Below are 13,236 nucleotides of genomic sequence, written 5' to 3' on the forward strand. Positions count from 1 at the left end.
CACAACTTGTTTCCGAATCCTATTGTAATTGTAATACATTTCAACCTGCTGCGCATCAATGTACTATAATATATTTTCTATTAAAAAATATTGTTTACAATAAGTGCATGTGCTTTGATTGAAATGTAGAACCATTTTAACAAGACCTTGGACTATCGGTAGGACGTAACTAGCTATTTTTTGCGTCAAAACAAGTTAAAAATGACACCGGTTTCTAGAGAAATATACACAAAGAGCCATGGCTGAGTGGCCAGCAATGAAATAAACAGACATCTTGACACAACTACCCAAAGTCCAAGCTCTTGTTAAAATGGTTCTAATTCCAATAGTTGAGAACCTATAGTTTTATTGCAGAATTTCATATTGATCTTAAGCATGTCAATTGGTATGGTCAATTTGAGGCATAGGCAGACTGTTATAAATTGCTCCCATTTGATATTATCAAAAGCCAACGAACATGCGACCAGGCGTGGACGGGGAATACCAAATCCATAAAGCGATACTCGCACAAAATACCGTGGTGTTCGAATTACCAGCGCAGAGAGAATCAACAGTCCATTAATGAAAACAATCTTTTGTCTGAACCCTGTGACATACAAACAACTTTTAAAACTCTTTATATTGAAATTCAATAAAATTCGCCATCTTTCATCGTTATGTGTCCCCTCCCCCAAATAAATTATTCGCAGCGTTTATCTATATAAATCGTGAGGTGAGAGTATCGACACAATCAGGTCAATGACCGCTTCAATAGCCATATCCAAACAAGAACTTGGTGCTGTATTTCAAAATCTCTCAAAAAAACTGAGTACCTCTACAAAAAATAAATACTAGCCTGTCAATGCTCAGTATAATCCTACAAGAGTAGCGTTCGCTGATCTGAAGAGTAAAGCAAACAGTTGTTCATTGCAGTCGTATCAAATATACAATAAATCATATATATACACAAGTTCACTAACTACTTCTTCATACCGAAAATGTCAGATGTTACATTGATAACTCATAACACTACAACGGTGTTTAACAACAAACTTCCCTTTTTTTTTTAAATTTTCAACATTAGTCAACACGCTTCTTGCAAGGCCTAACAACTAAAACGAGCTGATTTTGTTTTATCTTAATTCCAAATAATGGCCCAAGGGCCTGAGGTCGGACACATTAAAGTCATTATACCTGGTATATTCACGGGTTTCTCGACTGTTACATGTGAGATGTTTAAAATAATTTCCTTGAACTCACTGAATATGGACTTGCGTTTTTAACAATATAAATCGACGTAATGAAACTCTGTCATTGTAATTGTCATTATTTTAAAATAAATCAAAATCGCTGTTTTTAGAAGATGAATATGGCATATGAGATATTATTATTTTCCTGACGTTTCTAAATGCATGCTAGTATCTGCACAACGTAAGCATTACGTTACGTATAGAACCTTTGAAAGGAGTGTTAAAACACAAAAAATGGTAATTATAAACTGTATACTGGGAAATATTCGCCCCCGATTTATTTTTGCTCCTTTCGCCCTCGTTGTCAGCGGGCGAATTCAAATATCTCAGATTAATTTTCTTTTAACACAACTATGTCTGGGGTGAAACCGTTTGCAAGTGAGGGCGGGCAAAAATAACACGGAGCGAAAATAACCATGTAATATTATCTATACAGTACATGTATATTTTTGATGTTTAAGGAAAAAAACCCCACCTAATATCTTATTATTTTTGAGACAGCAAATTTGGCTTCTCCATATCATCAATCTTTTTATTTGTATAAGTGTATATCCAAATCTCGAAGAACTTGTAAATCCCCCACATTGTGATGTAAGTTTAATTATGAATACGCTCAATGAATTCTTTACATGACTTAAAACTCTATTGTCGTCAATTATAAGTTGTCCACGTTCATAGTTTTAAATAAAGAGTATTTATTTTGGTTATGTATTTTTCTCATAATAAAAATAAATACCCTACATCTAATATAGTAATATATTAGATATAGGGTATTAATTTTTAATGTGAGAAAAATCCATAACGTCAGGCGCTTGTAGTTATGTAAAGTAGTTTGATTGGGCTCATAGCATCGTTTTTTAAGGGGGGGGGGGGCGAAATCCAAATCCTTGGGGTGGAAAGAAAGGGGGGTGCGTGTGCTATTAATACCTAAAACTTTTCACCCTCTAATTTTTACATACTTTAAAAAAATTGGGTCCAACTCTTTCAAATTTCAATTTTCTATATGTAAATTTAAGAATATCTGTTGTGAGAACAAATGTGGGGGGGGGGGCACCCCATCCCCCTCCCCTCCACCGATGACAGCAGTAATCGAATCAATTCAAAATTTCATAACGTATGTCTAGAAGAATAAAATGCTAATAGAAGACTCTCTCTCTCTCTTTCTCTCTCTCTCTCTCTCTCTCTCTCTCTCTCTCTCTCTGAGAAAATTCAATGTTCTAAATCCTTACCCTTACTATTGTTGACCTGATTAAACTTGAACTTGCTACACCTGAGACCGATCCATTCATTTTTTTTTCAATGTTGTACTACCGGTATTTATATTACAACAGGGGTTGCTCAATGAACCAATGAACTCTTGCTGTCATATAAAAAAAAACTAAATCGAAAGTCTTTTTAACTGATATACCCGTTCATTGTGAAAGGAAAAAAAACCTTGGCCCCAGGGTGCTCTGTCCATTTAAAATTTGGTCTTGCGAGTTGGTCAGTTTTTAGTGACGTTAATACATACACATGTTAAGCATGTTTCTTGGACTTCCAACCACTAGAATAAGAGTTCATACCGACCATCAAAAATACTTAGACATGAATTGAAGTCAAATTTTTCAAAATCAATTTTTTTAATGTTTAATATCTACAATTATTCAAGAAACAGGGCATATTAATGTGGGCATTTTGTTTGTTTGTCATTTTATGTCATTATTCTTTAATTTTTTACTATTATTTTTTAGTCGATCTCGTTAGAGACCAAAACATTTACATAATTATGTACATAGTAATTCACTTCACATTTATTTTATATCGTTTGTGTGATTTAATTTCAGTAGCCCTTTTCAGTGTGAAAAGAAATATGGCGCCAATAAATATATTATCAACATCGACTGCAAATCTTTCTATTTTTTTTTTTATTTTAAATTTCGGGAATTCGAGTAATTGTATTGCACTGAATTATACACATGTGTAGACCATGTCAGAAAAGGTGAAATATTGATTTACAGTGACCAAAAACACGCAGTGAAGGCATGATATTTTAATAAGCTACCAGTATCATTTGCTCACTGCAGTCATGGGGGTTAAATCAAACATTTTAAGACCATATACAATTATTCCTAGGTATTTCACGTATTGAAATACCCGATTCAACAACATTGCAGTTATGTTATAAATTAATCGCATTAATAATGACTGTCATGCAATAAATTTGAAATTTTTCAGACAGCAATGTAAACATTAGAAAGTTATCCGTCCTGTACATGTACAGTATTCCTTCCAGGTCAGGCTTTTAACACAGTAACCTAGGCCGACTACCTCTCTCTTACGGTTGGGCCACATATGACGAATACTTTTTGACCAGAAAAATAAGAGAGAGAGAGAGAGAGAGAGAGAGAGAGAGAGAGGTTCTCATCAATAATTCATCAATAAAGACATGGGGTTGGTTTAAAACACAACCATCATTTAGAAAATTTATATTAACACATATATTGATCGAGCGGATATTGGTTTGTGTGGGGTTTTTTTTTTAACCACCACAAATGTTTCACTACAATGATCGTCTCTATAATCATATATTGCGAGAATCGAATTTTATTATAACTATCGTAGTATTAAATGGTCCCTTTTGAGTGCCCCTTAAAGCATGTTCCATAACTTTGTTTTAAAGACAGGAAATTGAAAATGTTTCAGCGTGGCTTTAACAATATTGGACATGTATTGTGGAAGTAAAGGTCAGACAGTGTCCGTATAGCGACCGTCAGACCATAAAACGGTCTGTGTAGTCACCAATCAATAAAAACATCCCTTCCTCTAGTCTTCTTTCACACGTGCGCTACAATTGTTATGTAAACTCCCCATCCCGATATTTTTATATAATTCTTTAAACAATACATACACCACAAATCTAAAGTTAGATTTAGTACTTCTTACCTGAACAAATACCACTGACTTTAATCAACAGTCCAGTCTTTGAATGTTAAAAGGCTCAAGAATCTGTCTTGTTGTGGTCACCGCGGCTTTACAGCCGGTTCATGTTTTCAAAGTGTTTATAATAATATCCGTACGAGAATTAATGCCGATCAGGACCCAGTAATGATGAAACAATCTATGTAGTCTTGTTTCAACCCTAACAATTATTTTTCAGCGTTTAAAATCAGTTTCAGTTACGTCTACACAGTCATCGTAAATACGAAAGCATGTATTGGACAGCTTTCATTATGTAAAAATAACTCCGGGGCTCTCGATGGGAAAAGAAATCATAAATCAAGAGCATTGGGGATTCAGTGGGATTTACGGAAAATAAATGAGCCCAGGTTTATAACACACGCGTTCGGCTGAATTAGCTGCTTTTTTATAGCTGTAGATCTGTATCTCCCGGTCTGAAAAAATTCGGATGGACGACCCATTTAAAAAATTTGGATGAACGATCCATCCGATTTTTTTCAGACCCTGGTGCTATATTTTGATAAAGTATTTACAGTAGCATATCTTAACAGTAAATAATACATTCATAAATTAGAACGTAGTATGCATGCTATTAAAAGCAACGGGGCAACATTTACAGGAACTGTATTTGGAAACATCTAATTTAGGAGCTGTCAGAAATATATATTTTCCACAGATGACAAATATGTATGAAGTTTATTATACTTTAAATATTTCAGCATTTATTAAATAAAAAATGTAGGCGAGGGAATGACGAGTCGAATAAATATACCAGAATTTTGAAAGCCATTTACATTAACATGTAATTTTTGAATTACAGAATGTTTGGTTTGTTTTGGTTTGGTTAGCTTGTCACGATATGGGTGTGGATCTGGCCTTACACCGAACAAGAAAGATGTAATGTGCCTGTATATTTACGCTATGACAATATTATTTAACACAGGCACGTAGCATCAGCCCCCCCCCCCCCCCCCCCCCCACTTTCCCACTTTTTCTCGCAGCAACTAATTTTTTAAAATTTACATATAAAAAATTGAACTATCATGGAGTTGGCCCCCCCCCCCCCACTTTTTTGGAGGATGTAAAAAATTGATATGAAAATAAGGAAATTAGGATTGAAATAATTAAAGTTGTATACTACGCCAGCCCCCCCCCCCCCCCCCCCCACCCCGGATTAGGATTTTGAAGATTTTGGGAAAGTGTTATAACCGTAAAGAAATATTAGTTTTATCCGATAACTGGACTTTACTGTAGGAGTGAATTTGTCATGTTTGCTGCAGTTGTGTTTATTGATTGTGCAATAAACAAGCAAATGAGAGACAAAGTGACACAACGGCATGATTGCAAGTCCTTACTTAAGACCATTATGCTGAATTTGAAATATACATGTACTGGCCTATGTTGATACAATATAAGCATAGCGATGTTTGTCAAACATGCATAATCTAGGTAGGTACGAACATGCATGCGTTCATCTATTTCAATTTATTTGACATGACATACTTGCAACCGTAAATTGTCGACAGGGAATACACCGTATTTAAAACAACAAATGCATAGGTTATTCCTAAACTGGCATGTTGTTTTGAGGGGTTTTTAGTGAGAATGTTCAAGCTTAACATCATATTAAATTAAGCGCTGGGATTCAAGTTCAAATTATAACAGAACGGAAAAGCTTCATCAAATGATTATATTTATTTATTAAACGAGCACGATATACCTATAATCTATTAAGAAGAAACATTTAAGGCATGAATAAAGTATTATTTTGGCAGTGTTAACTTTATTCATACATGTAATTAGATACCCGAATAATCTTCGTAACTAAAGCATTCAATTTTTAAAGTAATACGTTTAAAATCAGGTTGTAAAATTTCGAGGAATATTTATATTCATGATAGCTTTAATTTGGTTAGATCGTCAATATACATCTATAAATGCAAACGGGTTTTCATCGAAAATACTAAGAATGTAAATCATATACTAGTATATAAATACATAAATGTACATGGAGCAATTCGAGAGGACTTCTTCACGTATTAAATTATAAGACACAGTGTTTTTGTGGGGTTTTTGTGTTGTTTTTTTTAGTTTTTGTTTAGGGGGAGGGGTAGTCGTATTTCTGAGATGAATAAAAATCTCACCCACATCACTTAGACACGAAAATTGGTATCTAGTTAAAGGGGTTGGGGTGTGGGTATGGGTCCAGTTGCCTGTCCACCTTCGTACTTTTAATACAAACATTAGTATTTTTACATGGATTATTTGGTTCCAACGAACTAGGACGTGACGCGCTATATAATCTTGTATCCGGTTCATTTTGCAATTAATTTACATTTAATTTGAAGATAAACACCATGCAACAACACTGGAGAAATTACCTTAAAACACTGAAAAGTCAATTTCTAGGCTGATTTTAAGGTTTTGTCCTAGTACAGATTGAACCAACCCATCCCACAAAGAGAAAAATGTTTTTTAAAGTCTTACCATTCACAGATTTCAATATCCTCTGTATAAAGGCTCATATTTCTGGGAGTAATTTAAGGCAAACTACACTTTTAACAACAGATGCACTTTACACAATCACGAATGTTCAAACTATTTGATCGAATCCTCCCACGTGTATCTTAAAACTTGTCTTTTTCTTTAACATGTATATTATAATCCTTTTTTTAAAACTCGCGATAGTCTTCGAGTTATCATTAAAGATTATACGTAGTCACTGAAGTATATGTTATATCTGGTACCTGCAAGTTGATCTCTGAAGAAAAAATGCCGAGTCTTTCTTGTATTTCAGAAAATAATCCTTTTAAAACATTTAAATAAAGGTAAGTAAAAAAAGGTCAGAGCTTAACAAGTTGAAATTGATAGGGTTTGCACTCACCGTCCGAGTGTCTTGTCAATCCCATGAGCATGAACTCTTAATTTTATCGATCTTTAGTAATTACAACGTACATGCATGCTCTACATGCATATTCAGCGGGTAAACCAATTTGCCGGCATTTAACATTTATTTGCATGAAGCATGTTTTGAAAGTACATGTATATTATTAAAACTCGGGGTTTTTTTTCAATTAGCCCCCCCCCCCCACTTTTTTAGTAAAATTATACATAACCATTACCTATACTCCTTTTTTGTTAAGATTTCTGATAAGTATATCCCCACCCCACCCTTTCAATTTGCTTCCGACGCGACTGCAATTAATATCCATCAATGTAAATATACACTGTATACTAGTATATATAATAGTATACAATGAGATACCATGTTCAGAAATGAGAACGAAGAGCAAGCCAGGTCAGGTAGTGAAGTATATTTTTTTACAATCTACTCATTTGATTCTATAATAAGAGTTCTTTGGGTAACATCGCCTACCTCAGTACTTTAAAAGAATTCTGAAACATTTACCAAATATATATCGTTAATATCTAAAACTGTAAACAAAGGGGGTTTATACAAGTCAACTACATTTGTACATTTTAATGGAGAATAATGCATTACCTTTTCCACATCACAGCCTGCATCATCCCTAGATTCCAATAAATATGTAACTTTCAATTTTTAATATTTACATTCAGTGTATATTTCTTCATACCTATTCGTTAATAAAACAAAGATATTTCTCGACAAAATTTCTGGCACTATATTTTTAGTCGAAGAAGCGAAGTAAATAACATGTTAATATGGCTGTTCCATGCTTGTTTCATATGTTTCATATTCCTGACTATGAGCGTATACATGATGACATTAAAGCAACGATACACATATATTTCGTACAAATAAACACCATTATTTTGCCTAATAAAAGTTGTAACTTTAGTGAGATTATGAAGATTCAAATTCTTTCAAAGCAAAATCGTGTGGAGTAGGGTGGGGCCACATTGGAGATCCAATTTTACAAAGGAAACATTATGAATAAAAGTATAAGCATTGAATGTTTATTTTTGGATGTCGCCAGTCCTATAACAGTGCTGTATTATACATTTATTGCATGAACGTTCGGGAAATATGAAGATTTATTCCCCCATGGAAAATCATATTATTTTTCTGGGGGAAATCTGACACGGGTTCGTCAGGTTAAAAGAATTGGAGCATGATGTGCTATACAATTTGGTATACAGTTCATTTTTTTCTTTTTAGTTCACGTTTACGACATTTATTGAATTTTTCTAATTTGGAAAAAAAAAACATGGAGTACAAAAAGGATGGTGGGTCATCAAATTGAGGCTCTCTGAACAAAGTATTTTTTTCATCAGAAAAATGCTAATTATCCTTCAAACTTTGTAAATGAAATAAAATTTAAAAAAATTTCATAGTATCCATGTATTTTTGAAGTTACTACAATTTTGGCCACAATTGATATAATGGAATTACTATACAAGTTGAGATCAAATTAGAAAAAAACCCGGTTGTACGAATGGCTCGAACCCTTATACCTTTACGTAGTAGGTCTCCGTGGAGCCACTCTTTGTAACACTAACACTCCAAGACTAATTTGTCTATAAAAGGCAAATCTATGGTACGAATAAAAAAAAATCCGGATAATTTAGAGTTATTGAACATTGCTGAAGATCGGAGATCGTTAACAATCAGATCTTCCGTGAACTTTAAGATATGATTTGTATAGCTATAAACTATTGTAAAGTAAAGAAAAACTACAAATACATATTTCAGCTTTTAAATTTGAATATTTTGCTCAATCGCCATTTTTAGCTCTTCTTCTCATTGAGATTAATATAGTCTAAAAATGGCCCCGACCAACTATCCCTCTAAAATGGAACTGACCCCTCCAAATACATGTAGGAAAAAGGTTTAAAGCTTACCATGCAAAGATTTGAATTTCATCAGTATAAAGGCTCATATTTCTGAGGTAAATGAGGCAAAACTACACGTTTTGCAACATAGGCGCATTACCTATTCATATATGTCCGATTTATTCGATCGAATCCTCCCACATTTATTTCAAAACATGGGGTTTTTTATTTTACATATAGAGGTATACTATGTATATATAAAATAATAATTTTTAAAAAACCCTCGCGATTGTCATCGAGTATCATTAAAGATTATACTTAACGAATGAAGTATGATATATTTGCAGATGGTAACTCAAAATCGATGTTCTAAAAGCAAGAGTCTTGCTTTTATTTCAGAAAATAATCCTTTTAAAACATATCAATAAAGGTATTACTAAGTAAAACTAGGTCAGAGCTTAATGCGTTGAAATTGATAGGATCTATATTCACCGTTCGGGTGTCGTGTCGATCCTATGAGCATGCACTTTTTCACACTTTTATCGAACTTTATCAAATTGTATGCAACATGTATATATTCATCAGGTAAATAATAATCTGCAAACACTTCACTTTTATTCACACGAAGCATAATTTACAAAGCATGTATTTATTGCTCGTTTCTATCAGTACATACATGTATTTTTACTAATATGGGTGCGGTGTATTAAGGATTTACGGATTTCTATTTTTTTTTACAATATTTAGCAGAAAATATATTGTCAATCATGTTAACAATAATGCTATATCCACCTATGTGTTCAAGAAGAAAAACATACTTATATAGTATACTCAAATTGTGTATGTGTACCATAGGCGCATCTTATTCGCTAGCTGCTCTCTGTGACATATAAATAATACATTTAATATGTGTGTGTGTGTGTGTGCGTGCGTGCGTGCGTGGAGGGGGGTGTTAAGATTCAGGGGGTGGTCAGAAAAGCTCACCAAGGCTTACCACTCAGATGAGCTAATTAAAGGAGAAAGCAAGTCAGGATTACCCCCCTCCCCCTCCCCCCCCCCCCAATACACATTTTTTTAATATGTACATACACAGAATTTTTCAAAATATGTTCTTAATGCTAAGTTATTGTCATAGGTACATGATGTTGAAATATTTCTTTTTATGGATGGCTAGTTCCCGTAACATAGTATTAGCAAAAATACCATTGAAGTACAGGAAATAGATAGGGTTTTTATTTTATTGTTGAAGTTCAGGAAATTATCTTACTATAGATTTAAATACTTACTGTCATCTTAAATAAAACAGAGAACATTGTACACTAGAACAGCCTGTTGACAGCATGCTGAGTTGTGTTTGTGTGTGTGTGCATGTGAATGGGGGAGAGGATGGTCTTGAAACAAGGATCACAAAGCCTTTGGAAAATGTTTTCTCCTAGCTTAATTAAAATCCTAAAAGTAAAACCAGGGCTGCGTTTTACAAAAGAACTTACGACAGAGTCGTAAATTTTTTCAGTCTCATGGAATGATATTTAAGAAATAAAACGTAGACATAACCATATTTATGAAACTACTCTAATGTCCATAATAATATTTTACAGGTATGAAAATGATATATTGATTAGTTAGTTTTTAATTAGCATTTATTAATTTGGTCGTAAGTCGTAAGTTCTTTTGTAAAACGCAGCCCAGATGATTTATGAGTAGCAAAGAAAATACACTTATGGATAATACAGTACTATACTTATATAATCAATCAATTTATTTCTTTATTTGAAATCAAGATTAAAATCTACATCTAAGTGTGTGCCTCTCCTTTCTTACAGAATGATGCACAGAGTCACAGACTTGTGGCAAAGTATTTACGTATCTTATTCTGATTACTCAAAGTGTCTTAATTTCAGTATCCACAGTTGAAATTCTGATAAATAAAATAAAATAAAATTTTATTTAATGCAACATCTTTACATACAAAAAAGGGGGCAGATATCCAAGTACATACACACCAGTAATACGCATGAATTGTGTTCTATATAGGTATAAAAATGTATTTCCAACATATGAAATATATCTATTCTCATTAAACAATGCAAAAATTCTCGAAATTTGAAACTAACATATGTTGTTTGGCACAAAAATTGTTAAAATGTCACTATGTCACAATAGCATAGAAAACATAGTTATATTTATATTAGATCTAAAACAAATCAGGCAGAATTCTATATGTTAACATATCAAATACACGCAGAAGTAGGCAATAATCCATAAACATGTTTCAGCAGATATAATATTAATTATGAATACATGTAATGAAATACTTTTACAGACATATCTGGAGTTACATAATAGTTAAATATAACAAAAAGGTACCAATACCTGATATATGTGATATGCCATTGCCAATATGAATAAATAAAAAAAATAAACAAAACTTGTAACAGAAAAAATGTGAAACGTGTTTCATTAGTTAACATTACACTTGTGCATAACACTGCATGAAACTAACGATCAAATAGGTTGCTATATGAATTTCACCTACATGATATTTAGGATACAGTTTCACACTACTGTCACTTCAGAAAGTGCCATGCCTATCTCATTTCTAAAGACTGGGCATCACGTAGCACTTTCTCTTCCAGTGAAAAATCGTAAGTAAATCTACAGGCATCAATATCACTGCTTTGGATGGAAGAATAACCATTTGAGACTGATTGATGCATGTCAAAGATAACTTGTAACTCTGGAGCAACGTCAAAAGGTACTCCACTGATCTCGGTGTGGCTAGATAGGGGTATTGTATTATAGCTCATAGTAGATTCTTGCTGGAAAGTTTGGCTGGCACTCCTCTCCATATAGTCCATGTAGGTCGGCAGAGGATACTTTGGGTGTCCAACCTACCATTTAAAATAAAAATTTACTTTTATTTTATATGTTTCTGATAAAAGGAAAATGAATCTCTCTCTCTCTACTCTTTCTCTCTCTCTCTACTGTCTGTCTGTCTCTCTCTTTCTCATAGTACCTGGTTATAATCTGGTGGGGTATCTCCAGTGAAATCACTGGCATACACGGTGGTTCTTTCACTCTCTGTTTCAGCTACCATCAGGAACCCGTCCTCCTCTCTGTCGGATGCCCCTGCTGTTTGCTGATTGGTCACGCCCGTCTGAGACGTCTGTGTTTGAAAAGGTCGAATAACTGCTTGGAAGATGTTCATGCTTAGAAATTCTAATTATTCTGAAAGCAATTAATATTCAGTTAATAACAAAATGATATCATCACTTCATGTCATTCTTGAATTCATAAAAATTTTGAAGAAGATATCATCTTTATCAGATGTCAGAAAAATATGTCAGATGCATACTGTTACATATTAAATTTGATACTTGGAACTGAGTACTTGTCTTAATATAATACATTTACTATTATCCGATTCAAATAAACTTTAGTTGAGATGCCAATTAATTCAAGTAATTTTCATTCATCAATCTATCCTTATTTAGTTTTACATTGATTCACTTTTGTTATCTTTTCTCAAATTAAAGACAATATTGCTTTAATTTCTTGACTTGTTAGTTGACTTAAATAAAATAAACAAAAAATATTGAACTGAAGTATTCCTTATTGACTCTTATGTTCATGAAATTGTATTGTATACTAATATTGTATCTGTTGCATTTGTATTGAATTGTTTATTTCTTCATGGCCCTATTTAATATAACGTTAAGCATTATTAAATGTAGTTGTGTACTGGAAGTCACAAACTTCAAAGTTATAAAACTGTAATCGACCCTGAAACAATGTATTGAATTATATTTTTGAAACATCTGTTTCAAGTGACACTTGTGCGATATTGAACACTTTAATCTTGAACAATGACAAACTATTTGAAACTAAAGCTTCAAATTATTTGTAACTGCTGTTAGTCCTATTGGAGTCTTGTAACAATACATTACGGCAATTATATACTACATATTTCGATAATTCTATCATGGTATGTACAGTGTAGGTGTGTATGAACAAAACACAAAAAGATAACCCACGTTATCGTTATGCAGCTGTTATGTATATTCTGATAATGAAAATAACTTGGTAATTTAAGTAACTTGTGAACTTCGGGAGGAATATCTTTTTCAATATTAGTGAATGATATACACATTTCTTACCTGTCATCCACTCAAAGAATACACTAGTGACTTTTAAAACGATCCATCTATTGCAACATTTACTTTATAACACGTTTCATTTGGTTGATGGTTTGTTGTTGTTTCGATGAGTAATCTAAAATCGAAAGTAGAAAGTAGCATACTTTACAAAACCAAAT

The 13,236-nt window shown here is 33.1% G+C and overlaps 2 protein-coding genes across 6 annotated transcripts in view; both read right to left on the minus strand.

Moving 5' to 3' along the window:
- Positions 1 to 9,043, minus strand: part of LOC105326357 (solute carrier family 23 member 1) — a 32,094-nt gene extending 23,051 nt beyond the window's left edge. Inside the window, exon 1 of one of the 5 annotated variants that reach the window (XM_034469890.2) lies at positions 8,991 to 9,043. In XM_034469890.2, coding sequence (XP_034325781.2) covers positions 8,991 to 9,028 — 38 coding nt within the window. In that variant the 5' untranslated portion in view covers positions 9,029 to 9,043. Of the gene's footprint in view, positions 1 to 835; positions 937 to 2,458; positions 2,577 to 4,151; positions 4,448 to 6,653; positions 6,817 to 8,990 lie in introns of those variants that run through there. The other 4 variants (XM_034469891.2, XM_011426340.4, XM_066087111.1 and 1 more) reach the window with 4 other exon arrangements.
- A 1,619-nt stretch (positions 9,044 to 10,662) lies between these two features.
- Positions 10,663 to 13,232, minus strand: LOC105326358 (uncharacterized). The gene is made up of 3 exons (XM_011426344.4): positions 13,079 to 13,232; positions 11,938 to 12,149; positions 10,663 to 11,812 (listed from the first exon to the last, which is right to left on the minus strand). The coding sequence occupies exons 2-3, from the start codon at positions 12,127 to 12,129 to the stop codon at positions 11,510 to 11,512; spliced, it is 495 nt and encodes a 164-aa protein (XP_011424646.3). The 5' UTR covers positions 12,130 to 12,149; positions 13,079 to 13,232; the 3' UTR covers positions 10,663 to 11,509.
- Between the last annotated feature and the right edge of the window lie 4 nt (positions 13,233 to 13,236).

The sequence above is a fragment of the Magallana gigas genome, chromosome 6, assembly GCF_963853765.1.
Source record: "Magallana gigas chromosome 6, xbMagGiga1.1, whole genome shotgun sequence".
Taxonomy (NCBI): Eukaryota; Metazoa; Mollusca; class Bivalvia; order Ostreida; family Ostreidae; genus Magallana; species Magallana gigas.